At 41.4% G+C, this 24,903-nt stretch overlaps 1 protein-coding gene and 1 non-coding gene across 4 annotated transcripts in view; one reads left to right on the forward strand and one right to left on the reverse strand.

Moving 5' to 3' along the window:
* Window positions 1–24,903, reverse strand: part of SENP7 (SUMO specific peptidase 7) — a 255,859-nt gene that overhangs the window by 195,527 nt on the left and 35,429 nt on the right. For all 3 annotated transcript variants that reach the window (XM_064374570.1, XM_012476798.2, XM_012476793.2), the window contains one exon: window positions 11,059–11,108. Coding sequence is in view for 2 of the 3 variants with exons in the window: in XM_012476798.2 (XP_012332221.1) it covers window positions 11,059–11,108 (50 nt within the window). In the remaining variant the exon portion in view is untranslated. The remainder of the gene's footprint in view (window positions 1–11,058; window positions 11,109–24,903) is intronic.
* LOC135274489 (small nucleolar RNA U13) lies at window positions 12,154–12,257 on the forward strand. The gene has a single exon (XR_010342312.1). It is a non-coding gene; the product is annotated as a small nucleolar RNA U13 (small nucleolar RNA).

The raw sequence follows: 24,903 nt of genomic DNA on the forward strand, positions 1-24,903 counted from the left end.
TATATATGTGTTATATATTATGTTGTATTATTTATATTACACATATCATACTATATTAGAGTTATCTGTCTATGTAGTCGTCTTCTCCAAAAAGTAGAGCTCCTTAAAGATTGCTCCATGCCTTATTCACCTTGTATCTCCAAAGTGTGTGGCACATGACATGATGAATAAACAAGTGAATGAATGCACAGATTGTAGACATGAGTTTAAAATCATTTGTTTAGGCCAGGCGAGGTGGCTATGCCTATAATCCCAGCACTTTGGGAGGCCAAGGCAAGCAGATCACGAGGTCAGGAGTTCGAGACCAGCCTGGCCAATTTGGTGAAACCCCGTCTCTACTAAAAATTAGTCAGGCGTGGTGGCAGGCGCCTATCATCCCCGCTACTCGGGAGGCTGACGCAGCAAAATTGCTTGACCCTGGGAGGCAGACGCTGCAGTGAGCCATGACCACACCACTGTACTCCAGCCTGGGCAACAGAGCAGGACTCTTAAGTTTAAAAAAAAAAAAATCATTTGTTTAGAATATGAATACCCAGCTTCCACATTAAAATGAAGTTTTTTGTTGTTTTTTTTATTTTTTTGAAATGAAGTCTCACTCTGTTGCCCAGGCTGGAGTGCAATAGCACAATTTTGTCTCACTGCAACTTCCGCCTCCCAGATTCAAGCAATTCTCCTGCCTCAGCATCCCGAGTAGTGGGGATTACAGGCATGCACCACTATGCCCGGTTCATTTTTTGTATCTCTAGTAGAGATGAGGTTTCACCATGTTGGTCAGGCTGGTCTCGAACTCCTGACCTCATGATCCACCTGCCTCAGCCTCCCAAAGTGCTGAAATTACAGGTGTGAGCCACCATATCTGGCCAAAATAAAGTTATAAATGACAGTTAAGCTTCAAGTTCAGGCTACAAAACATAACACATAAAGAGCACTTTATCAGCTGGGCGCAGTGTCTCATGCCTGTAATCCGAGCACTTTGGGAGGCCAAGGCAGGCAGATCACGAGGTCAGGAGTTTGAAACCAGGCTGACCAACATGGTGACACCCCATCTCTACTAAAAATACAAAAAATACAAAAAATTAGCCAGGTGTGGTGGTGCATGCCTGTAATCCTAGCTACTAAGGAGGCTGCGACAGGAGAATTACTTGAACCCAGGAGGCGGAGGTTGCAGTAAGCCCAGATCACACACTGCACTCTAGCCTGGGTGACAGAGCGAGACTCTGTCTCAAAAAAAAAGCACTATATCAACTACAACCAGTAACAACTCATAAAATTATTGCTAAAAGAAAAAGCCTAAGTCAGGAGGACAGATAAATTTGAAGAATTCTTATCTCAACTTTTTTATTTGACTAGCACCAATGAGGGCCAAAGTTAATCCTCCTGGTTACCAGTAACTTCTTAATTATTAATTGCTATTTAGACCAGAAAATATTATCTCTAAATCAATCATTTGCCTCAAATTTTAATTAGGAAACAACAGTTATTTTCCCAGGGATTAAGGCAAGGCCTTTAGGCATAGATCCCTTTTAAGTAAGGTGTTTACCCTATACTAGATTCTGTGCCATATTGTCTTTTCTAGAGATGGCTACTCAACATGCTCTTCTTACAATGTGATACTGACAGTCCTCCAACATCAGGACTATGTTCCTTTCCTCTTGAATCTGAGTAGGCCTGTGACTTCCAAGGATAACCATAAACAGCAATACAGCTTCAGCCTGGCTTGCACACATTCATGCATTCTCTTTCCTTTCCTCCCCTCCTTCTCTCAGTGCACATAGCTTGGGACCCTTGAACCAATAACTAAGAAATTTGCATACCCTGTGGCTGCTATACTGAAAAGATCACGTGGAGAGGCTAAAAAGAGATAAAGCTGTACCAAAATGTTTGAGTCTTCCCAGCACAGGTGAGTGATCAGGTCTTTAAGATGATTCCAGACTACATGAATGAAGAAATATGGGGTGTGTGTATGTGTGTGTGTTGGGGGGGGAGGGTAGGTGGGTGGTTGTGTGTGTACGGAATATTTTTTCAGTCTTAAAAAGGAAACCCTGCCCTTTGTAACAACATGGATGAAACTGGAAGGCACTGCAATAAGTGAAATAAGCCAGACACTGAAGAACAAATACTACATAATATCATTTACATGGGGAATCAAAAATAGTTAGACTCATAGATAACAGAGAATAGAATAGTGATTGCCAGAACCTGGGGGCTAGGAAGCAGGAAGATATTAATCAAAGAGTACCAAGTTTCAGTTACACAAGATGAGTACGTCCTAGAGATCTACCGTACAGCATGATGCCTATAGCTAACAATACTGTACCCTATACTTAAAAATTTGCTAAGAGGGTAGATCTTATGTAAAAGTGTTAACGAAAAATAATAATAAAGAGGACAGGAGGAAACTTTTGGAGATGGTAGACATGCTTATGACACAGATTGTGGTGATGGTTTCATGCATGTATACTTATCTCCAGACTCATCAAGTTATATACATTAAATATGTACAGCTTTTCATATGTCAATCATACCTCAATAAAGTGATTTAAACACAAGAAAAATTAAGGAAACATGAAAGGACATATAAAAAATATGTTAAAACGTGATTATCTCTGAGTGATAAGAGAGGTGACTTTATTCTCGTTTTGGAGTTCTATAGTTTCCAATTTTTCAAACAGGAAAATCATGCAATTATTAAAGGCAAGGGAAAAAAAATAAATATTTAAAGCTCTGAAAAATCTCTGCTGCACCTTTAATAAATTGCAGGTCTAGATCTTTCACTCCAATTTTGCTGGGGGTTTAGGGGGACCAGCAAATTTCAGATGCAACTACTCTACTGTCAATTTTTCCTATACTCATTTTTTCTTAATAATTAACTGATCAAAAACAATGTAAATCTTTTGCTATAATCTTATCTATTCTTAGACAAACTTTAATCATGGTCTCAACTATGTACAATCAACAAAGATTCTAAGCTATTAATGATTCTGCAAAGCCAATATTATAATTCCATTATAAAACCCAGTACTATCTATAATTTTAAAACCTGAAAAATATGGCCGAGTGCAATGGCTCATGCCTAAATCCTAGCACTTTGGAAGTCTGAGGAAGGCAGATCATTTGAGGTCACGTGTTCAAGACCAGCCTGGCCAACATGGTGAAACCCCATCTCTACTAAAAATACAAAAATGGGCCGAGTATGGTGGCTCATGCCAGTAATCCCAGCACTTTGGGAGGCCAGGGCGGGTGGATCACCTGAGGTCAGGAGTTTGAGACCAGCCTAACCAACAGGGTGAAACCCTGTCTCTACTAAAAATGCAAAAATTAGCTGGGCGTGGTGGCATATGCCTGTGATTCCAGCTACTTGGGAGACTGAGGCAGGAGAATCGCCTGAACCCAGAAGGCAGAGGTTGCAGTGAGCCAAGATAGTGCCATTGTACTCCAGCCTGGGCAACAAGAGTGAAACTCTGTCTTGGGAAAAAAAAAAAAAAAAAGCCAGGCATCTCAGAAAGAAAAAAAAAAAAAATATATATATATATATATATATATATATATCTCCACGCCTATAATCCCAGCTACTCAAGAGGCTGAGGCATGAGAATCATTTGAATCCAATATACTCCCATGGCACTCCAGGCTGGGTGACAGAGTGAGACTCTGTCTTTAAAAACAAAAACAAAAAAACTGAAAATAGCTGAAAAATACAGTGACAGGATAGTAGTCAAATTATGATACACACATATAATAGAATATAAAGGAGCCATTAAGAATGTTCACTAGGGGAGGGGCCAAGATGGCCAATTAGAAGCAGCTGTGGTCCACGGCACTCACAGAGAAGAATGAAAACGGGGTGAAATCAGCACCTTCAACTGAAATATCTAGGTTCTTGCATTGTGACTGCCTCTTCTGCTTTTCTTCATTCTCTATGGGTCAAGCAGCATGGAGCCAAAGGAACCACCACCTCCAGCTAAGAGAAACAGTGAGTGACCATGCAACCCTGCCCAGGAAACCAGCTTCTCCCACAGATCTTTGCAACCCATGGATCAGGAGATCCGCTCATGAACCCAAGGTCCGATACATATTGCTGTGCCGAATGTTGACAAAGCAGCTGCTCAGGCACACAGAGAGATCCAGGAGTTTTACATACTCCAGTCCTGGGATCCCTGGCAGATGAGAGATTCCTCATACATATCCCTGGGAAGGGAGCTGAATCCAGAGAGCCAACCTGCACTGTTCTGTGGGCCTGACCTCCAGGGCACCTCACAAGTTAACACACACTGACTTGGAATTCCAGCCAGCCAATGGCAACAGGCTGGAATCAGCCTGAGACAGGACAGAGTTCCTGGGAAGAGAGGTGGCTACCATCTCTGCAGTTGGGTAGACTCGGCTGTTCCAGCCTGCCAGTGCTAGAGAATCCAAATACTCCTGATGAGGAAGCGTCCCCCACAACACAGCACAATTGCTTTGCCAGATCCTGGCCAGACTGCTGCTTTATGAGGGACCTGGATCCATTCCTTCTCACTGGCCAGGACCTCCCTGCAGGGGCTTCAGCCACTTCAATCAGGGTTATACCAACAGAGCTCTGATCTCTCCTGAAACGGAGGTCCCAGGGAAGGGGCAGCAGCCAACCACTGCAGTTCAGCCTGCCAGCTGTACAGAATACAAACAGTATGGATAAGGAAGAGTCTCCCACGACAGCGCACAGGGGCTTTGCAAGATTGTAGCCAGACTGTTTCTTTAAGCAGGACATTGATCCATTCCTCCTCACTAGGTGGGACCTCCCTGGTGGGGGATTCAGCCAAACCAGCCAGGGTTTTATGGACAGAGCTCTGATCTCTCCCTCTGACAGAGTTCCAGGATGGAGGGGCGGCCACCGTCTCTGTGGTTTAGTAGACTCAGCTGTTCCAGCCTGCCAGCTTTGGAAAATGCAAATGATCTGGACCAGGAAGGGTATCCCCACAATGCAGCATACCTACTGTACCAAAAAGCAGCCAGACTGCTTATTTAAGTGGGTCCCTAAACCATCCCTCCTGACTGGGCAAGATCTCCCAAGAGGGGTCTCCCGCCATCTCCTACAGGCGCACTGAGGCAGGCAACAGCTCAGTCACCCTGGGATGGACATTCGACAGGAAGGAGCAGGCTGCCATCTTTGGGGTTTTGCAGCCTTCACTGGTAACACCTCCAGATATGGGAGAGAACAAGGCAACTAGGGTCTGAAACGGACCCCCTGCAAACTGCAGCAGCCCTATGGAAGAGTGGCCTGACCGTTAAATGAAAAACAACATCACAAAAAGACCCCACAAAAACCCCACTCAAAGGTCAGCAGGTCAAAGGTAGATAAGCCCACAAAGATGAGAAAGAATCGATGAAAAAATACTGAAAACTCAAAAAGCCAGAGTCCCAGCCAGGCACAGTAACTCAAGCCTGTAATCCCAGAACTTTGGAAGGTAGGTCACGAAGTCAGGAGATCGAAACTGTCCTGGCCAATGTGGTGAAACTCTGTCTCTACTAAAAAATGCAACATGGTGGCACCGCCTATAGTCCCAGCTACTCAGGAGGCTGAGGCAGAGGATAGCTTGAACCCGGGAGGTGGAGGTTGCAGTGAGCCAAGATCGCACCACTGCACTCCAGCCTGTAGTCCCTGTAGTTCCAGCTACTCAGGAGGCTGAGGCAGGGGATCGCTTGAACCCAGGAAGCGGAGGTTGCAGTGAGCCGAGATCACGCCACTGCACTGCAGCCTGGCAACAGAACAAGACTCCGTCTAAAAAAAAAAAAAAAAAAAAGCCACAGTGCCTCTTCTCCTCAAAATGACCACAACGCCTCTCCGGCAACAGCACAGAACTGGGATGAGGCTGAGATGATTGAACTGACAGAAGGAGACTTCAGAAGGTGGGTAATAAACTTTGCTGAGCTAAAACAGCAAATTCTAACCCAGTGCAAAAAAGCTAAGAATCATAATAAAACAATATAGGAACTGTTAACCAGAATAACCAGTTTAGAGAGGAACATAAATGACCTGATGGAGGTGAAAAGCACAGCACAAGAACTTCACCATGCAATCACAAGTATCGACAGCAGAGTAGACCAAGTGGAGTAAAGAATTTCAGAGCTTCAACACTATGTTTCAGAAATAAGACAGGCAGACAAGAATAGAGAAAAAAACTATGAAAAGTAATGAACAAAACCTCTGAGAAATATGGGATTATGTAAAGAGACCAAACCTATGACTAACTGGGATACCTGAAAGAGCCAAGGAAAATGGAAGCAAGCTGGAAAAACATACTTCAAGATATCATCCAGGAGAACTTCCTCAACCTACCAAGACAGGACAACATTCAAATTCAGGAAACCAGAGAACCCTAGCAAGATACTTCACGAGAAGATCAACCCCAAGACACATAATAATTATTCTCCGAGATGGAAATGAAAGAAAACATGTTAAGCGAAGCCAGAGAGAAAGGCCAGGTCACCTACAAAAGGAAGTCCATCAGACTAACAGCAGACCTCTCAGTAGAAACCCTTCAAGCCAGAAGAGACTGAAGGCCAATACTCAACATTCTTAAAGAATTTCAAACCCCTAATTTCATATCCAGCCAAACTAGGCTCATAAGTGAAAGAGAAATAAGATCCTTTTCAAACAAGCAAATGCTGAGTGAATTCATCACCACCAGGCTTGCCTTGCAAGAGCTACTGAAGGAAGCACTAACTGTAGAAATAAAAAACCATTACCAACCACTACATAAATACACTGAAATTCAAAGACTAGTGACACTATGAAGTAACCACATAAGTCTGCAAAATAACCAGCTACCATCATGATGACAGGATCAAATTTACACATAACAATGCTAACCATATAAATGGGCTAAATGCCCCAATTAAAAGACACAGACTGGCAAGCTGTATAAAGAGCCAAGATCCACTGGTATACAGTCTTCAAGAGACCCATCTCTCATGCAAAGACACGCACAGGCTCAAAATAAAAGAGATGGAGGAAAATGTACAAAGTAAATGAAAACCAGAAGAAAGCAAAGATTGTACTTCTAGTTGCTGACAAAACAGGCTTTAAACCAACGAAGATCCCAAAAGACAAAGGATGGCATTACATAATGGTAAAGGTTTCAATTCAACAAGAAGAGCCAACTATCCTAAATACACATGCACATGATACAAAAGCACCCAGATTCATAAACCAAGTTCTTAGAGACCTACAGAGAGACTTAGACTCCCACACAATAATAGTGGGAGGCTTTAACACCCCACTGACGATATTAGACAGATCATCAAAACAGAAAATTAACAAAGATATTTAGGACCTAAACTTAGCACGGGATGAAATGGTCCTGATAGATGTCTACAGAACTCTCCACCCAAAAACAACAGAATATACATTCTTCTCATCTCCACACAGCACTTAACTCTAAAATTGACCACATAATCAGAAGTAAAACACTCTTCAGCAAAGGCAAAAGAAGAGAAACAGTCTCTCATACCCAAATTAGAACTAAAGATTAAGAAATTCACTCAAAACCATACAACTACATGGAAATTAAATAACCTGCTCCTGATAACTCTTGAGTAAATAATGAAATTAAGACAGAAATCAAGTTCTTTGAAACTACTGAGAACAAAGAGACAATACACCAGAATCTCTAGGATGCAACTGAAGCAGTGTTAAGAGAGAAATTTACAGCACTAAATGGACAAATCAGAAAGCTAGAAAGATCTCAAGTTAACAACCTAACTTCCAAAGTGCTGGGATTACAGTTGTGAGCCACCACACCGGCCCCTTAGAGAAGAATTTACATTCATAAATCCATAATGAATGAGCAAAAGAGAAAACCACCAAAGGAATACCACATATATATTTCTTTTTTTTTTTTTTTTTTTTTTTTTTGAGACGGAGTTTCTCTCTTGTTACCCAGGCTGGAGTGCAATGGCGCAATCTCGGCTCACCGCAACCTCCGCCTCCTGGGTTCAGGCAATTCTCCTGCCTCAGCCTCCTGACTAGCTGGGATTACAGGCACACGCCACCATGCCCAGCTAATTTTTTGTATTTTTAGTAGAGACGGGGTTTCACCATGTTGACCAGGATGGTCTCGATCTCTTGACCTCGTGATCCACCCGCCTCGGCCTCCCAAAGTGCTGGGATTACAGGCGTGAGCCACCGCACCCGGCCCCACATATATATTTCTGCAGGCAAAATGCACTGATAAAAGCTAAAATAGTAAACAAAACTTTGAGAAGAAATAGCATATTTGCATAGATTCAAAGTATCTCCCCTAAGATATTTATTAATTATAAAGAGGAAAAAAGTAACTTTACAATGGAGCAAACGGGCAAACACCATCTCAACCAATCAAGGCTGACATTATCAGTAATAAGATATATCACTATCATGTACCCTCAATATGATGCACTAAGAAGGGCACCATCACTTCTGTGGTATTCCTCCCAAAAAGTCATAACCTTAAATCTAATCATGAAAAAACCTGAAACAAACCCGAAGTCAGAGATATTCTACAAAATACTGTCCAGTATTCTTCAAAAGTGTCACGATCATGAAAGAAAAAAGACTGAAGAACTGTCATAGACTTAAGAAAACTAAGGAGACCTAACAACTAAATGCAATGTGGGATCCTGGATTGGATCTGGCAACAGAAAAAGGATATTAGTGAAACTGAAGATATCCAAATGATGTCTATAGTTTAAGGCAGGGGTCTCCAACCCATGGGCCACAGACCACACAGCAAGAGGTGAGCGGCACGGGAGCATTAGGGCCTGAGCTCCCACCTCCTGTCAGATCAGCAGCAGCATTAGATTCTCAAAGGAACACAAACACTACTGTGAGCTGCGCATGTGAGGGATCTAGGTTGCACACTCCTTATGAGAACCCAATGCCTGAAGACTTGAGGTGGAACAGTTTCATCCTGAAACCATCCCTCTGACCCCTGTCCACGGGAAAACTGTCTCCACAAAACTGGTCCCTGGTCCCAAACAGGTTGGGGACCACTGGTTTAAGGTACCATAATTTCTTGTTTTTTATAATCATACTTTAGTTACATAAGATGAAAACATTGGGAGAAGCTTTGTGAATTGTATAGGAACTCTGTAAAATTTCTGTAACTTTTCTGTAAGTCTCAACTTCCTTGTAAACAAAAAGTTTAAGAAATACTGTAGCACATCAAAATCAGAAAGATCAATGTATTAACGCAGTATTAATTGCTAATGGCAGAATTTCAGATTAATTGCACAAATAATGCAATAGTCTAAAGCAAGACATTTCGCTTCACTGGAAATTAAACGCAAAAGTAGTAGTAGTTAATAAAGAATTATTTCAAAGTGGATATCACAGTATTCATCCTGGCAATGTAAGGTTTTTTGTTGTTGTTGTTGTTGAGACGGAGTCTCACTCTGTCACCCAGGCTGAAGTGCAATGGCGCAATCTCAGCTCACTATAACCTCCACCTTCTGAGTTCAAGTGATTCTCTTGCCTCAGCCTCCCAAGTAGCTGGGATTATAGGCACCTACCATCATGCCCAGCTAATTTTTGTAACTTTGTAGAGACAGGGTTTCACCATGATGGCTAGGCTGGTCTTCCACTCCTGACCTCAGGTGATCTGCCCACCTCAGCATTAAGATTTTTTTTTAACTTCCCTCATTTACCCCACTTTAAATCCAGAATTTGAAATGAAGAAACCACACCATGGAAATCTTAAGCCAAAAAAAGAAAGAGTACCTAAAGCCATACTTTCTATATGGTCTTCTAAGGTACTCTTAATTTCCTCTCACTGTCTTCCTTTATGACTACTTCTTTGTTAAATGCTGTAAATATGTAACATGAGGATCTATCAAATTAAAGTTCTCCATGCATAACTTAGAATGTTTCAGAGAAAAGGATTTAATAAATTCTTATAGGCCAGGCATGGTAGCTCACGCCTGTAATCCCAGCACTTTGGGAGGCTGTAGTGGGTGGTTCACCAGGTCAGGAGTTCAAGACCAGCCTGGCCAAGATGATGAAACCCCATCTCTACTAAAAATACAAAAATTAGCCAGGCGCGGTGGCGGGCACCTGTAATCCCAGCTATTCAGGAGGCTGAGGCAGAGAATTGTTTGAACCCAGGAGGCAGAGGTTGCAGTGAGCCAAGATTGCACCACTGTACTCCAGCCTAGGCAACAGTGTGAGACTTCATCTCAAAATAAATAAATAAAATAAATTATTATAATGTAAACCGGGATATTACTGCATTTAAAGAACAAAATTCTAGAAAAAAAGAATATTATCTCTATATGCCATGTATGGTGGCTTATGTAATCCTAACACTTTGGGAGGCCAAGGCAGGAGGATTGCGTGAGGCCAGGAATGTGAGACCAGCCTGGGCGACACAGCAAGACCCCTGTCTCTACAACAAAAAATTAAAATTAGCTGGGCGTGGTGGTGCATGCCTGTATTCCCAGCTACTCGGGAGGCTGAGGCAGGAGGATTGCTAAAGCCTAGGAGATCAAGGCTACAGTAAGTTGTACTTGAGCCTAAACAATAGAGCAAGACCCTGTCTCTTAAAAGAAAAGAAAAAGAGTATCTTTCTTAAAATGAATTAATTTTTAAAAACACTTTCTACATAGATAGAAACTTCATTTTGCTTGTTTTGCTACTCTTGGCTTATATAGAAGAAATGAAAAAAGGAGGCTTAAAAGGACATATTCCCAATAGAAATTTTCAGCACATACCTTGGGTACAACTATTCTGCATCTATAGCATTATTAATGAAAGAACATTAGGTACTCTAACACATTGAGTCAGCAAAAAAAATGCTGTGTTATGTTTTAAATAAAATCTAAAATGAGCCCTGGAAAGTATACTGGTCATCTTACAACAACTTAAACAAAGCTGGTAGAAGGGTTTCCTGGTTAACCTTCAGTTAATCAGAATACACCATTCTCCAAAAACACTCATTAAAGTTTTATACTATTTTCTTTAAAATTTTATTAAAAAGACAAACAGCAAAATACTTTCAGTATTAGTAATTCCAAACATAATAGGTTAAAAGCAAAACAAATGCATACCTCTGATAAATCAGAAGATGACTTTTTCCTTTTTCCTTCTGTGACGATTTCTACAAAAACCAAAGACATGGTAAAAATTATAATTTAACATCTAAATGAGATAAATAGTTTGATAAAGAAGATTCTTTCACATTTATCCCTTGTTTTAAACTAACTTGTTAGTTTTAGAATTTACACTGATACATTTTACAGAAATTGAAGGGCTAAACATAAAAGTCAAAAAAGTTACATGTGTCAGCAGAATAGCAGATCCTCACAAAATGTCTCCAGTAAACAATATCCAGAGATATAGATAGATATACGTAGATATATATGATGACAATAGAAAAGAAAAAGGAAAACCTGGCTCTAAGAACTAAACAGAAATTCCCTGGCCAAAGACCTCACGATCAGTAGAACCATTTGATCGACAAATTCTTATAATGGGGGAAGTAAAAGCAGGTGAAATTCTAGAAGTTAGAAACTGAGAATATTCTGTAAAAACACTTTCAGTTCTACTGCATATGTAAGCATGCTGTGCAACTGGGAACAGCTTAACTCTCTTTTACTCACCAACATTTTTCAGATTTGCTGTGGATTTTTCTTTTATGAGTTCTTTCTTCCAATCAGCAAATACTAATCCAATGTCTATCATGTGCCTGACACTGTGCTAGGTAGTGAGTATAGTATAGTGCACAAATTAGACAAAAGTCCAAGCTTTCCTAGAACTTATAGTCTACAGGAATATATCACAGATTTTACTAAAAAAAAAATGGTAGAGATTCATATATATAGTCACCGTCACCTACTTATGACAAATACACAACTGCAATTCTATAGGAAAGGGATGATTTTAAAAATAAATGACGCTGAAGCAATTTGATAACCAAATCGGGGAATAACACCCTTGACTACCTCACACCATACACAAAATTAATTTGAAAGAAATCATAGATTTAAATGTCAAAGATAAAAACAAATAAAGCTTCTAGATTTAAGTAGGAGAATATCTTCATGACCTTGGGGTAGGCAAAGATTTTTCAAACAGTACACAAGTATACTAACCACAAATGAAAACATTAATAAACTATATTTCATTGAAATTAAGAACTTCTGATCCTTTTGTAGCTGATGAGCATGATGACTGGGTGTTCACACCCATCTGTGAGATGTGCCACCTTGAAAGCCTGTTACCACATCAGCGTATTACTCGTCTGACATGAAAGATAAAGAACCACACTAGATTTGCTTTTTTTTTTTTTTTTTTTTTTTTGAGATGGAGTTTTGCTCTTGTTGCCCAGGCTGGGGTGCAATTGCGCGATCTCGGCTCACTGCAACCTCTGCCTCCCAGGTTCAAGCAATTCTCCTGCCTCAGCCTCCCAAGTAGCTGGGATTACAGGCATGCACCACCATGCCTGGCTAATTTTGTATTTTTAGTAGAGACGGGGTTTCTCCATGTTGGTCAGGCTGGTCTCAAACTTCCAACCTCAGGTGATCCACCCACCTCAGCCTCCCAAAGTGCTGGGATTACAGGTGTGAGCCACTGCACCAGGCCTGGACTGGCTTTGAAAAACAAAAAAAGAAAAAAAAAAGGGTCAGGCATGGTGCCTCATGCCTGTAATCCCAAAACACTTTGAAAGGCTAAGGTGGGAAGATCACTTGAGTCCAGGAGTCTGAGACCAGCCAGGGCAACACAGTGGGACCCCATCCCTACAAAAGTATTAGCTAGACATGATAGTACGTGCCTGTAGCCCCAGCTACTCAGGAGGCTGAGGTGGAAGGATCACTTGAGCCTGGGAGGTCAAGGCTGCAGTGAGCCACGATTGCACCACTGCAATTCAGCCTGGGTAACAGAGTAAGACCCTGTCTCGGATTTTAAAAAAACAAAAAAAACTTCTGTTCATCAAAACTCATGAAGAGACTGAAAAGGCATGTCACAGATTAAGAGAAAAATATTTATAATACACGTGTTCGTCAAAGAATTCATAACCAGAAATATATAAATAACTCCTGCAAAGCAAAAGCAAAACACTCCTATCTTCAAAATGGGCAAAAGTCTGAAAAGGCACTACACAAAAAAGAATATCCAAATGGCCAATAAACATATCAACAGGTGCTCAATTTCATAATCATTAGGGAAATGCAAAATTAAAATGGCAATGAAAACCATTAAATAGCACTTAGAATGGGCAAAAGTAAAAAGACTGACAATGCCAAGCACTGGTGAGAGACTGGAATTAATATACTCTTACTAAGAGTGTAAATGAGTACATCTGCTTCACCAGTATCTCTACTGAAGTTAGACACCTGCCTGTGCAATGTCCAACAATTACTCTTTTAGATAAATAACCAACAGAAATAAGAATATTCAGGAATTGGCTGGGTGTGGTGGCTTACGCCTGTAATCCCAGCACTTTGGGAGGCTGAGGCAGGTGGATCACGAGGTCAAGAGATCGAGACCATCCTGGTCAACATGGTGTAACCCCATCTCAACTAAAAATACAAAAAATTACTTTGGGAGGCCGAGGCGGGTGGATCATGAGGTCAAGAGATCGAGACCACCCTGGTCAACATGGTGAAACCCCGTCTCTACTAAAAATACAAAAATTAGCTGGGCATGGTGGCACGTGCCTGTAATCCCAGCTACTCAGGAGGCTGAGGCAGGAGAATTGCCTGAACCCTGGAGGCGGAGGTTGTGGTGAGCCAAGATCGCGTCATTGTACTCCAGCCTGGGTAACAAGAGCGAAACTCCGTCTCAAAAAAAAAAAAAAAGAATATTCAGGTATTTTTGTTTCTAATATCCAAAAACTGGAAACAATCTAAATATCCATCAACAGGAGTACAGGTGAACATATTCATATAATGGAAAACTATACAGTGATGTAAGATAATGAATTACTGCTATGTACAATATGGATACATCTCACAGGCATGTTAAAAAAAAAACAGATGCAGAAGAGTGTATTATTCTATTTCTCTGAAATTCAAGGAAAGTTAAAATAAACCTATGACAACACTAGTTAAAACAGTGATGGAGGCCAGGCACGGCGGCACATGCCTGTAATCCCAACACTTTGGGAGGCTGAGGTGGGTAGATCGCTTGAGCTCAGGACTTTGAGACCAGTCTGGGCAAAATGGTGAAACCCCATCTGTATTTAAAAAAAGCACAGAAAGTAGCCGAGCGTGATGGTGTGCACCTGTACTCCCAGCTAGTCAGTAGGCTGAGGTGATAATATCACTTGAACCAGAAATTGAGGCTGCAGTGAGCCACGATGTTACCACTGTACTCTAGCCTGGGTAACAGAACAAGATGCTGTCTCAAATTAAAAAAAAAAAAAGAAAAAAAGAAGGTCACTGAATTATATACTAAAGATATGTGTACTATATGGTACTTAAAATCAGAAATAACTAATAATAACTAATGAAATACAGACTACCCAGAAATCTATATTGCTGACATGATTTATTCTTTTTTTTTTTTTTTTTTTTTGAGATGGAGTTTCGTTCTTGTTACCCAGGCTGGATGGCACGATCTCGGCTCACCGCAACCTCCGCCTCCTGGGTTCAGGCAATTCTCCTGCCTCAGCCTCCTGAGTAGCTGGGATTACAGGCACGAGCCACCATGCCTAACTAATTTTTTGCATTTTTAGTAGAGATGGGGTTTCACCATGTTGACCAGGATGGTCTCGATCTCTTGACCTCGTGATCCACCCGTCTCGGCCTCCCAAAGTGCTGGGATTACAGGTGTGAAATGATTTATTCTAAGTTCATAATATACTGCACTTGTTTCACTATATGTATTTCCTGAGCAACCATGTAATGTTTTCCAAATCTAAAAAATTATTTTCACCTCTATACTTAAGTTTTTGATAACTACAAATAAGTTCAATAAACTAGTACTTCTTAAGTTGACTGCCAACAATAAAGAATTTTTAAAATAAGTGGTAAGAAAATCTTTATCCTATAGAAATTCACTTTTTTTTTCTGAGACAAGAGTGTCACTCTGTTGCCCAGGCTGAAGTGCAGTGGCACAATCTCGGCTCACTGCAACCTCTCTCTCCCAGGTTCAAGCAATTCTCCTGCCTCAGCCTCCTGAGTAGCTGGGATTACAGGCACATGCCACCACGCTCAGCTAATTTTTTGTATTTTTAGTAGCGACAGGGTTTCACCATGTTGGCCAGGCTGGTCTCAAACTCCTGACCTCATGATCCACCCACCTCAGCCTCCCAAAGTGCTGGGATTACAGGTGTGAGCCTGTGCCCGGCCTAGAAATTCACTTTCTAGTAAATTTTAAATTTAGTAAAACACACATCTATATACACATACAATGGAACACTGTTCAGGAATGAAAAAGGAATAAACACATGTTTTTTGCACTAACATAGATTGAACTGGAGACCTTCATCTTAAGTGAAACAACTCAGATTAGAAGCTCACACCTATAATCCTAACACTTAGGAAGGCCAAGGCAGGATGATTGCTTGAGCCCAGGAGTTTGAGACCAGCCTGGGACAAATGGTAAGACCCTGTCTCTACAAACATTTATTTAAGTTAGCTGGGTACAGTAACACTACCTGTACTCTTAGCTGCTTGGGAGGCTGAAGTGGGAGAATCACTTGAGCCAAGGAGGTCGAGGCTGCAGTGAGCAGTGTCTGCACCACTGCACTCCAGCCTGGATGGCAGAGCAAAACCATCTCAAAATGAAAAAGAAAAAAGAAAGAAAAAGAACTTAGAAAGTCAAATACCACATATTCTCACTATAAGTAGGGGCTAAATAATGTGTGTACACACGGACATAGAGTGCAAAATAATAGTCACTGGAGACCTGGAAGGCTGAGAGTAGTGTAGTGAGGGATGAGAAATTACTTACTGGGTATAATGTACACTACTCAGGTGATGGTTACACTAAAAGCCCAGATTTCACCACCACACAATATACTCATATAACAAAGCTGTATTTGTAACCCTTAAATTTATACAAATAAAAAAATACATATTTTTAAAAGGAGTATCAGTTCCTTAAATTTTAGTTTACAAATTTATATCCCCAAAATATCTCACTGGGTTAAAAGTGCTTCCATCCTGTTTTGTAGCATGTTCTCCTATTCCCTTTTATTAATGCTATTGTGAATTCTCAACATTTTATTTTTTTCTTGGCCAACTTTAATAAAAAGTTTTAGTTTTTTTATAACTGACTTGCTCCATCTGATACCACATTAGCTCTGGAGTGTTTAAATAAGTATATGACATGCCTCAATTTGAGACTGGTATAGTTATCATGCGCCAGAGTACAGATTTTAAAGCTAGACAACCTAAAGTTGTATCTTGGCTTACTACTTGTAATTTCTCTGAGTCTCAGTTTGTCATCTGTAAAACAGGGAAGAATATGTGCCTTTTCAATGGTTAAGATTAAAGTATGGTAGTCTATATTAAAGCATTTAGCATTATGTCTAGCATATAGTTAGTGCAAAAGAAATTATAACTATAATATTTTATAGTCAAGTATCTCTCTTTAAGCAACTGATGTACATTAGCATTACCATATAGGAAAACCTCTCTGATAACTCTCATTCTAAATATATAAATCAAAAAGCAGCATAACTTTTCCCATCCACTTATTTATTCCATAATTTTTTTTTTGAGAGTCTGGCTCTGTCACCCAGGCTGGAGTGCAGTGGCATGATCTCGGCTCACCACAACCTCTGCCTCCCAAGCTCAAGCGATTCTCCTGCTTCAGCCTCCCAAGTAGCGGGGACTACAAGCACAAACCATCATGCCTGGCTAATTTTTTATATGTTTATTAGAGATAGGGCTTCACCATGTTGGCCAGGCTGGTCTCAAACTCCTGAGCTCAAGTGATCCGCCCACCTTGGCCTCCCAAAGTGCTGGGATTACAGGCGTGGGCCACCATACCCAGGCTATTTATTTAACATAATAGTGATTACCATTGCCAGTTATTATGCTAAATGCTTCCCACAAATTATTTTGTTTAATCCTTATAAATTCTCATTAAATCAATAATGTTATTAACTCCATCATATAGATTAAGAAATTAAGATTTGAGGAATCCAGGACCTAGAAATAGAAATTCCATTTGACCCAGCAATCCCATTACTGGGCATATATCCAAAGGATTATAAATCGTTCTACTATAAGGACACATGCACACGAATGTTCATTGCAGCACAGTTTACAATAGCAAAGACCTGGAACCAGCCCAAATGCCCATCGATGATAGACTGGACAGGAAAAATGTGGCACATATACACCATGGAATATTATGCAGCCATTAAAAAGGAGGAGTTCACATCCTTCGTAGGGACATGGATGAACCTGGAAAACATCATTCTCAGCAAACTGACACAAGAACACAAAATCAAACACCACATGTTCTCACTCATAGGCGGGTGTTGAACAAGGAGAACACATGGACACAGGGAGGGGAGCACTATACACGGGGGTCTGTTGTGGGGGAGGGGGGATAGTGGGGGGATGGGGAGTTGGGGAGGGATAGCATGGGGAGAAATGCCAGATATAGGTGAAGGGGAGGGAGGCAGCAAATCATACTGCCACGTGTGCACCTGTGCAACAACCTTGCATGTTATTCACATGTACCCCAAAACCTAAAATGCAATAAAAAAAAAAAAGATTTGAGGAATCCAAATAACTTGCCCAATGTTACGATAGTGATCCATCACTGGTCATATTCCAGAGATGGTACTCTAAACCAGTACACTCTAGGTATACTGGATGCTATGGGGAAATAAAATTAATGACAGTCCGATTATTAAAAATTAAATGAGGAGAGGGATCCAAGACGGCCCATTAGGAGCAGCTCTGGATTGCAGCTCCCAGCAAGCGCGCAAAAGGTGAGTGGACGCCGCATTTCCAGATGCATTGTTACTGCTCACAAACCAGGAGATTCCCAGGCGGAGGAGCCCCATGGGTCGCTAGCGTGGCTGTTTTGGCCGGTGCGATGGGTCTCCACACAAAAAACTCACACAAGTCCGGGTGCTGTTTCAGCTGGCAACTGGAGCGCCTGGGAGACAGAGTTGCCCATTCAACTGATAAAAAAGGGACTGAAACAGGGAGCCAGGCCAGGAGATTCCCGGGTGAAAAAGCACCACGAATCTCCAGTGCAGCTGTTCCAGCCAGCGCAGTGGGTCGCTGCACAGGAAATCACACAGATCCCGGTGCCTTTTCAACAGGCGACTGGAACACCTGGGAGACAGAGTCGCCCATTCAATTGATAAAAAGGGGAATGAAACAGGGAGCCAGATCAGGAGATTCCTGGGCAAAAAAGCACCATGAATCTCCAGCGCAGCTGTTCCAGCCGGCGCAGTGGGTCACCGCACAGGAAATCACACAGATCCATACACCTTTTGAATAGGTGACTTGAACGCCTGGGAGACAGAAACAGGAGCCAGGCCAGGAGATTCCCAGGCAGAAAAGCACCACAAGTCCCAAGTGTGGCTGTTTCAGCTGGTGCAGCGGGTCTCCACACAAAATCTCACACAAATCTGGGAGCCTTTTCAACTGCCGACTGGAACGCCTGGGAGACAGAGTCACCTGTTCAACTGAAAAAAAGGGGCCTGAAACAGGGAGCCAGGCCAGGAGATTCCCCAGCGAAAAAGCGCCACAAGCCTCTAGTGGCTGTTTCGGCTGGTACAGCGGGTCTCCGCACAAGAAATCACACAAATCTGGGTGCCATTTCAACTGGTGGCTGGAACGCCTGTGAGACATAGTCGCCCATTCAACTGAAAAAAAAAAGGGGGTCTGAGGCAGGGAACCAGGTGATCAGGCTCGGCCAGTCCCATCCCAACAAAAACCAGCAACCTGAAACACTCTGGACTGAGAGTTTCACAGCAAGCACAGCTGAACCTGGCACAGTCCAGCTCTGTGGGGGAGGGGCGTCCGCCACTGAGGAGGCGACCCGCCACAGCCGAGGCAGTCTGCCACAGCCAAGGCAATCTGCCATTATACAGAGATTCCACCATTACAGAAGTGGGCCATCATTGCCGAGGCAGTTCTAACTATACCCCTATAAACAGGACTACAGGGAACTTCACACAGAAGCCAGGCGGAGCCCAAAGCAGCTCAGCAAAGCCTCTGCTGGCAGACTGATTAGGCTGCCTCCTTGCTAGGCAGCGCAGCCCTGAAAAAAGGCAGCAGCATGACAGAAACTTATAAATAAAGCCCTATCTTCCAGGACAGAGCACCTGGGGGAACAAAAGGCGTTTATGAGTTCTGCTGCAGCAGACATAAACGTACCTGCCCAGAAGCTCTGAATGGAATAACAGAGCTCACAGTTCAGCACCTGAGCTCCCATAAAGGACAGACTGTATCCTCAAGCAGCTCCCCGACCCCTGTATATCCAAAGAGTCACCTCATAAAGAAGAGCTTAGACTGATATCTGGCGGGTATCTTTCTGGGACAAAGATAGCAGAAGAAGAAACTAGCAGCAACCCTTACTGTTCTGCAGCCACTGCAGGTGATCCCCAGCCAAGCAGGGTCTGGAGTGGACCTCCAGCAGTCTCACAGCAGAGGGGTCTGACTGTCAGAAGGAAAACTAAGAAACAGAAATAACTTCATCATCAACAAACAGGACAACCACTCAGAGACCTCATCTGAAAGTCACCAACTACAAAGACCAAAGGTAAATAAATCAACAAAGATGGGAAGAAACCAGCACAAAAAGGATGAAAACACCCAAAACCAGAATGCCTCTCCTCCTACAAGGGATCACAACTCCTCACCAGCAAGGGAACAAGGCTGGATGGAGAAAGAGTCTGATGAATTGACAGAAACAGGCTTGAGAAGGTGGGTAATAAGAAACTTCTCTGAGCTAAAAGAACATGTTCTAACCCAATGCAAAGAAAGTAAGAACCTTGAAAAAAGGTTTGAAAAATGCTAACGAGAAAAAACAGCTTAGAGAGAAATATAAATTAATTGATGGAGCTGAAAAACACAACACAAGAACTTCGCGAAGCATACACAAGTTTAAATAGCTGAATTGACCAAGCAGAAGAAAGGATATCGAAGGAGGTCAAGGAAAGGAGGTCGAAGATCAACTCAAAGAAATAAAACAAGAAGGAAAGATTAGAGAAAGAAGAGTAAAAAGAAATGAACGAAGCCTCCAAGAAATATGGGACTATGTGAAAAGACCTAATCTATGTTTGATAGGTGAACCTGAATGTGACGGAGAGAATGAATCCAAGCTGGAAAATATTCTTCAGGATACTATCCAGGAAAACTTCCCCAATCTAGCAAGGCAGGCCAACATTCAAGTCCAGGAAATACAGAAAACACCACAAAGATATTCCTCAAGAAGAGCAACCCAAGGCACATAATTGTCAGATTCACCAGGGTTGAAACGAAGGAGAAAATGCTAAGGGCAGCCAGAGTGAAAGGTTGGGTTCCCCACAAAGGGAAGCCCATCAGACTCACAGTGGATCTCTCGGCAGAAACCCTACAAGCCAGAAGAGAGTGGGGGCCAATATTCAACATCCTTAAAGAAAAGAAATTTCAACCCAGAATTTCATATCCAGTCAAACTAAGCTTCATAAGTGAAGGAAAAATAAAATCCTTTGTGAACAAGCAATTACTCAGAGATTTCATCACCACCAGACCTGCTTTAGAAGAGTTCCTGAAAGAAGTACTAAACATAGAAAGGAACAACCAATACCAGCCACTCCAAAAACATACCAAATGGTAAAGAGCATCAACACAATGAAGAAACTGCATCAACTAATGGGCAAAACAGCTAGCTACCATCAAAATGGCAGGATCAAATTCACACATAACAATATTAACCCCAAATGCAAATGGACTAAATGCCCCAATCAAAAGACACAGACTGGCAAAATGGATAAAAATCCAAAACCTATCGGTGTGCTGTATCCAGGAAACCATCTCACATGCAAGGATACACATAGGCTAAAAATAAAGGAATGGAGGAAGATTTACCAAGCAAATGCAGAGCAAAAAAAGCAGGAGTTGCAATTCTCATCTCTGATAAAATAGACTTTAAACCAACAAAGATCAAAAGAGACAAAGAAGGACACTTCATAATGGTTAAAAGGATCGATGCAACAAGAGGAGCTAACGATCCTAAATATATACCCACCAAATACAGGAGCACCCAGATACATAAAGCAAGTTCTTAATGACTTACAAAGAGACTTAGACTCCCACACAATAATAGTGGGAGATCTTAACACCCCATTGTCAATATGAGACAGATCAATGAGACAGAAAATTAACAAGGATATCCAGGACTTGAACTCAGACCTGGACCAAGCAAAGCTAATAGACATTTACAGAACTCTCCACCCCAAATCCACAGAATATACATTCTTCTCAGCACCACATCACACCTACTTTAAAATTGACCACATAATCAGAAGTGAATCGAATGCAAAAGAACAGAAATCATAACAAACTGTCTCTCAGACCACAATGCAATCAACTTAGAACTCAGGATTCAGAAACTAACTCAGAACTGCACAGCTTCATGGAAACTTAACAACTGGTTCTTGAATGTTGACTGGATAAACAATGAAATGAAGGCATATATAAAGATGTTCTTCAAAACCAACGAGAATGAAGACACAACACACCAGAATCTTTGGGACACATATAAAGCAGTGTCTAGAGGGAAATTTATAGCAATAAATGCCCACATGAGAAGCAAGGAAAGATCTAAAATCGACACCCTATTGTCAAAATTGAAAGATCTAGAGAAGCAAGACCAAATAAACTGAAATGCTAGCAGAAGACAAGAAATAAATAAGATCAGAGCAGAACTGAAGGAGAGAGAGATACAAAAAAAACTCCAAAAAAATCAATAAATCCAGGAGCTGGTTTTCTGAAAAGATCAACAAAATAGAAAGACCACTAGTAAGATTAACAAAAAGAAAAGAAAGAATAACCAAATACATGCAATAAAAAACGATAAAGGGGATATCACCACAGATTCCACCGAAATACAAACCACCGTTAGAGATTATTACGAACAACTCTATGCACATAAACTAGTAAATCTGGAAGAAATGGATAAATTCCTGGACACTTGCATCCTCCGAAGCTTAAACCAGGAAGAAGTCGAAACCCTGAACAGACCAATAATAAGGGCTGAAGTTGAAGCAGCAATTAATAGCCTACCACCCAAAAAAAGCCCAGGTCCAGATGGGTTCACAGCCGAATTCTACCACACATACAAAGAGGAGCTGGTACCATTCCTTCTGAAACTATTCCAAACAATCCAAAAAGAAGGAATCCTTCCCAAATCATTTTATGAGATCAACATCATCTTGATACCAAAATCCAGCAGAGATGCAACAAGAAAAGAAAACTTCAGGCCAATATCCATGATGAACATAGATGCAAAAATCTTCAATAAAATACTGGCAAACCGATTGCAACAGCATATCAAAAAGCTTATCCACCATGATCAAGTAGGCTTCATCCCGGGGATGCAAGGCTGGTTCAACATATGCAAGTCCATAAACGTAATTCACCACATAAACAGAACCAAAGACAAAAACTACATGATTATCTCAACAGATGCAGAAAAGGCCTTTGAAAAAATTCAACAGTCCTTTATGCTAAAAACTCTCAATAAACTAGGTATTGATGGAAAGTATCTCAAAATAATAAAAGCTATTTATGACAAACCTACAGCCAATATCATACTAAATGAGCAAAAACTAGAAGCATTCCCTTTGAAATCTGGCACCAGACAAGGATGCCTTCTCTCACCACTCCTATTCAATATAGTATTAGAAGTTATACCCAGAGCAATCAGGCAAGAAAAAGAAATAAAGAGTTTTCAATTAGGAAAGGGGGAAGTCAAATTGTCTATATTTGCAGACGACATGATTCTATATCTACAAGACCCCATCATCTCAGCCCAAAATCTCCTGAAACTGGTAAGCAACCCCAGCAAAATCTCAGGATACAAAATTAATGTGCAAAAATCACAAGCATTCCTATACACCAAATAACAGACTTAAAGAGAGTCAAATCAAGAACTGCCATTCACAATTACTACAAAGAGAATAAAATACCTAGGAATACAATTAACAAAGGATGTAAAGGACCTCTTCGGGAAGAACTATAAAACACTGCTCAACAAAATAAGAGAGGACAGAAGCAGATGGAAAAACATTCCATGCTCATGGTTAGGAAGAATCAATATCGTGAAAATGGCCAAACTCTCCAAAGTAATTTACAGATTCAACACTATCCCCATCAAGCTACCACTGACCTTCTTCACAGAACTGGAGAAAATCACCTTAAACTTCACATGGAACCAAAAGAGAGCCCGCATAGCCAAGTCAATTCTAAGCAAAATGAACAAAGCTGGAGACATCACACTACCTGACTTCAAGTGCATGGTACTGGTACAAAAACAGAGATATAGACCAATGGAACAGAACAGAGGCCTCAGAAGTAACACCACACATCTACAACCACCTGATCTTTGACAAACCTGACAAAAACAAGCAATGGGGAAAGGATTCCCTGTTTAATAAGTGGTGTTGGGAAAAATGGCTAGCCATGTGCAGAAAGCAGAAACTGGACTCCTTCCTGACGCCTTACACTAAAATTAATTACGGATAGATTAAAGATTTAAACATAAGAACTAACACCATAAAAACTATAGAAGAAAATCTAGGCAAAACCATTCAGGACATAGGCATAGGCAAGGACTTCATGACTAAAACACCAAAAGCATTGGCAACAAAAGTCAAAATAGACAAATGGGACCCAATCAAACTCCAGAGCTTCTGCACAGCAAAAGAAACAGTCATTAGAGTGAATCGGCAACCAACAGAATGGGAAAAACTTTTTGCAATCTACCCATCTGACAAAGGGCTAATATCCAGAATCTACAAAGAACTAAAACAGATTTACAAGAAAAAAACGGCTGGGCGTGGTGGCTCATGCCTGTAATCCAAGCACTTTGGAGGCCAAGGCAGGCGGATCACCTGAGGTTGGGAGTTCAAGACCAGCCTGACCAACATGGTGAAACCCCGTCTTAAAAAAAAAAAAAAGAAAGAAAGAAAGAAAAAAACAAACAAGCACATTCAAAAGTGGGCAAAGGATATGGACAGACACTTTACAAAAGAAGACATATAGGAGGCCAACAAACATAAGAAAAAATGCTCATCATTACTGGTCATTAGAGAAATGCAAATCAAAACTACACTGAGATACCATCTCACACCAGTTAGAATGCTGATCATTAAAAAATCTGGAGGCAACAGATGCTGGAGAGGATGTGGAGAAATAGGAACATTTTTACACTGTTGGTGGGAGTGTAAATTAGTTCAACCATTGTGGAAGACAGTGTGGTGATTCCTCAAGGACCTAGAAATAGAAATTCCATTTGACCCAGCAATCCCATTACTGGGTATATACCCAAAGGATTATAAATCATTCTATTATAAAGACACATGCACACAAATGTTCATTGCAGCACTGTTTACAATAGCAAAGACTTGGAACCAACCCAAACGCCCATCGATGATAGACTGGACAGGGAAAATGAGGCATATATACACCATGGAATACTACGCAGCCATTAAAAAACAATGAGTTCGTGTCCTTTGTAGGGACATGAATGAACCTGGAAACCATCATTCTCAGCAAACTGACACAAGAACAGAAAATCAAACACCGCATGTTCTCACTCATAGGCGGGTGTTGAACAATGAGAACACATGGACACAGGGAGGAAACACATGGAAACAGGAGAGGGACAGCGCGGGGTGGGGAGTTGGGGAGGGATAACATGGGGAGAAATGCCACATATAGGTGACCGGGAGGAAGGCAGCAAACCACACTGCCATGTATGCACCT

This window comes from Aotus nancymaae, unplaced genomic scaffold, assembly GCF_030222135.1.
Source record: "Aotus nancymaae isolate 86718 unplaced genomic scaffold, 86718_ANA_hifiasm-v0.15.2.pri h1tg000011l, whole genome shotgun sequence".
In the NCBI taxonomy this organism is placed as follows: domain Eukaryota; kingdom Metazoa; phylum Chordata; class Mammalia; order Primates; family Aotidae; genus Aotus; species Aotus nancymaae.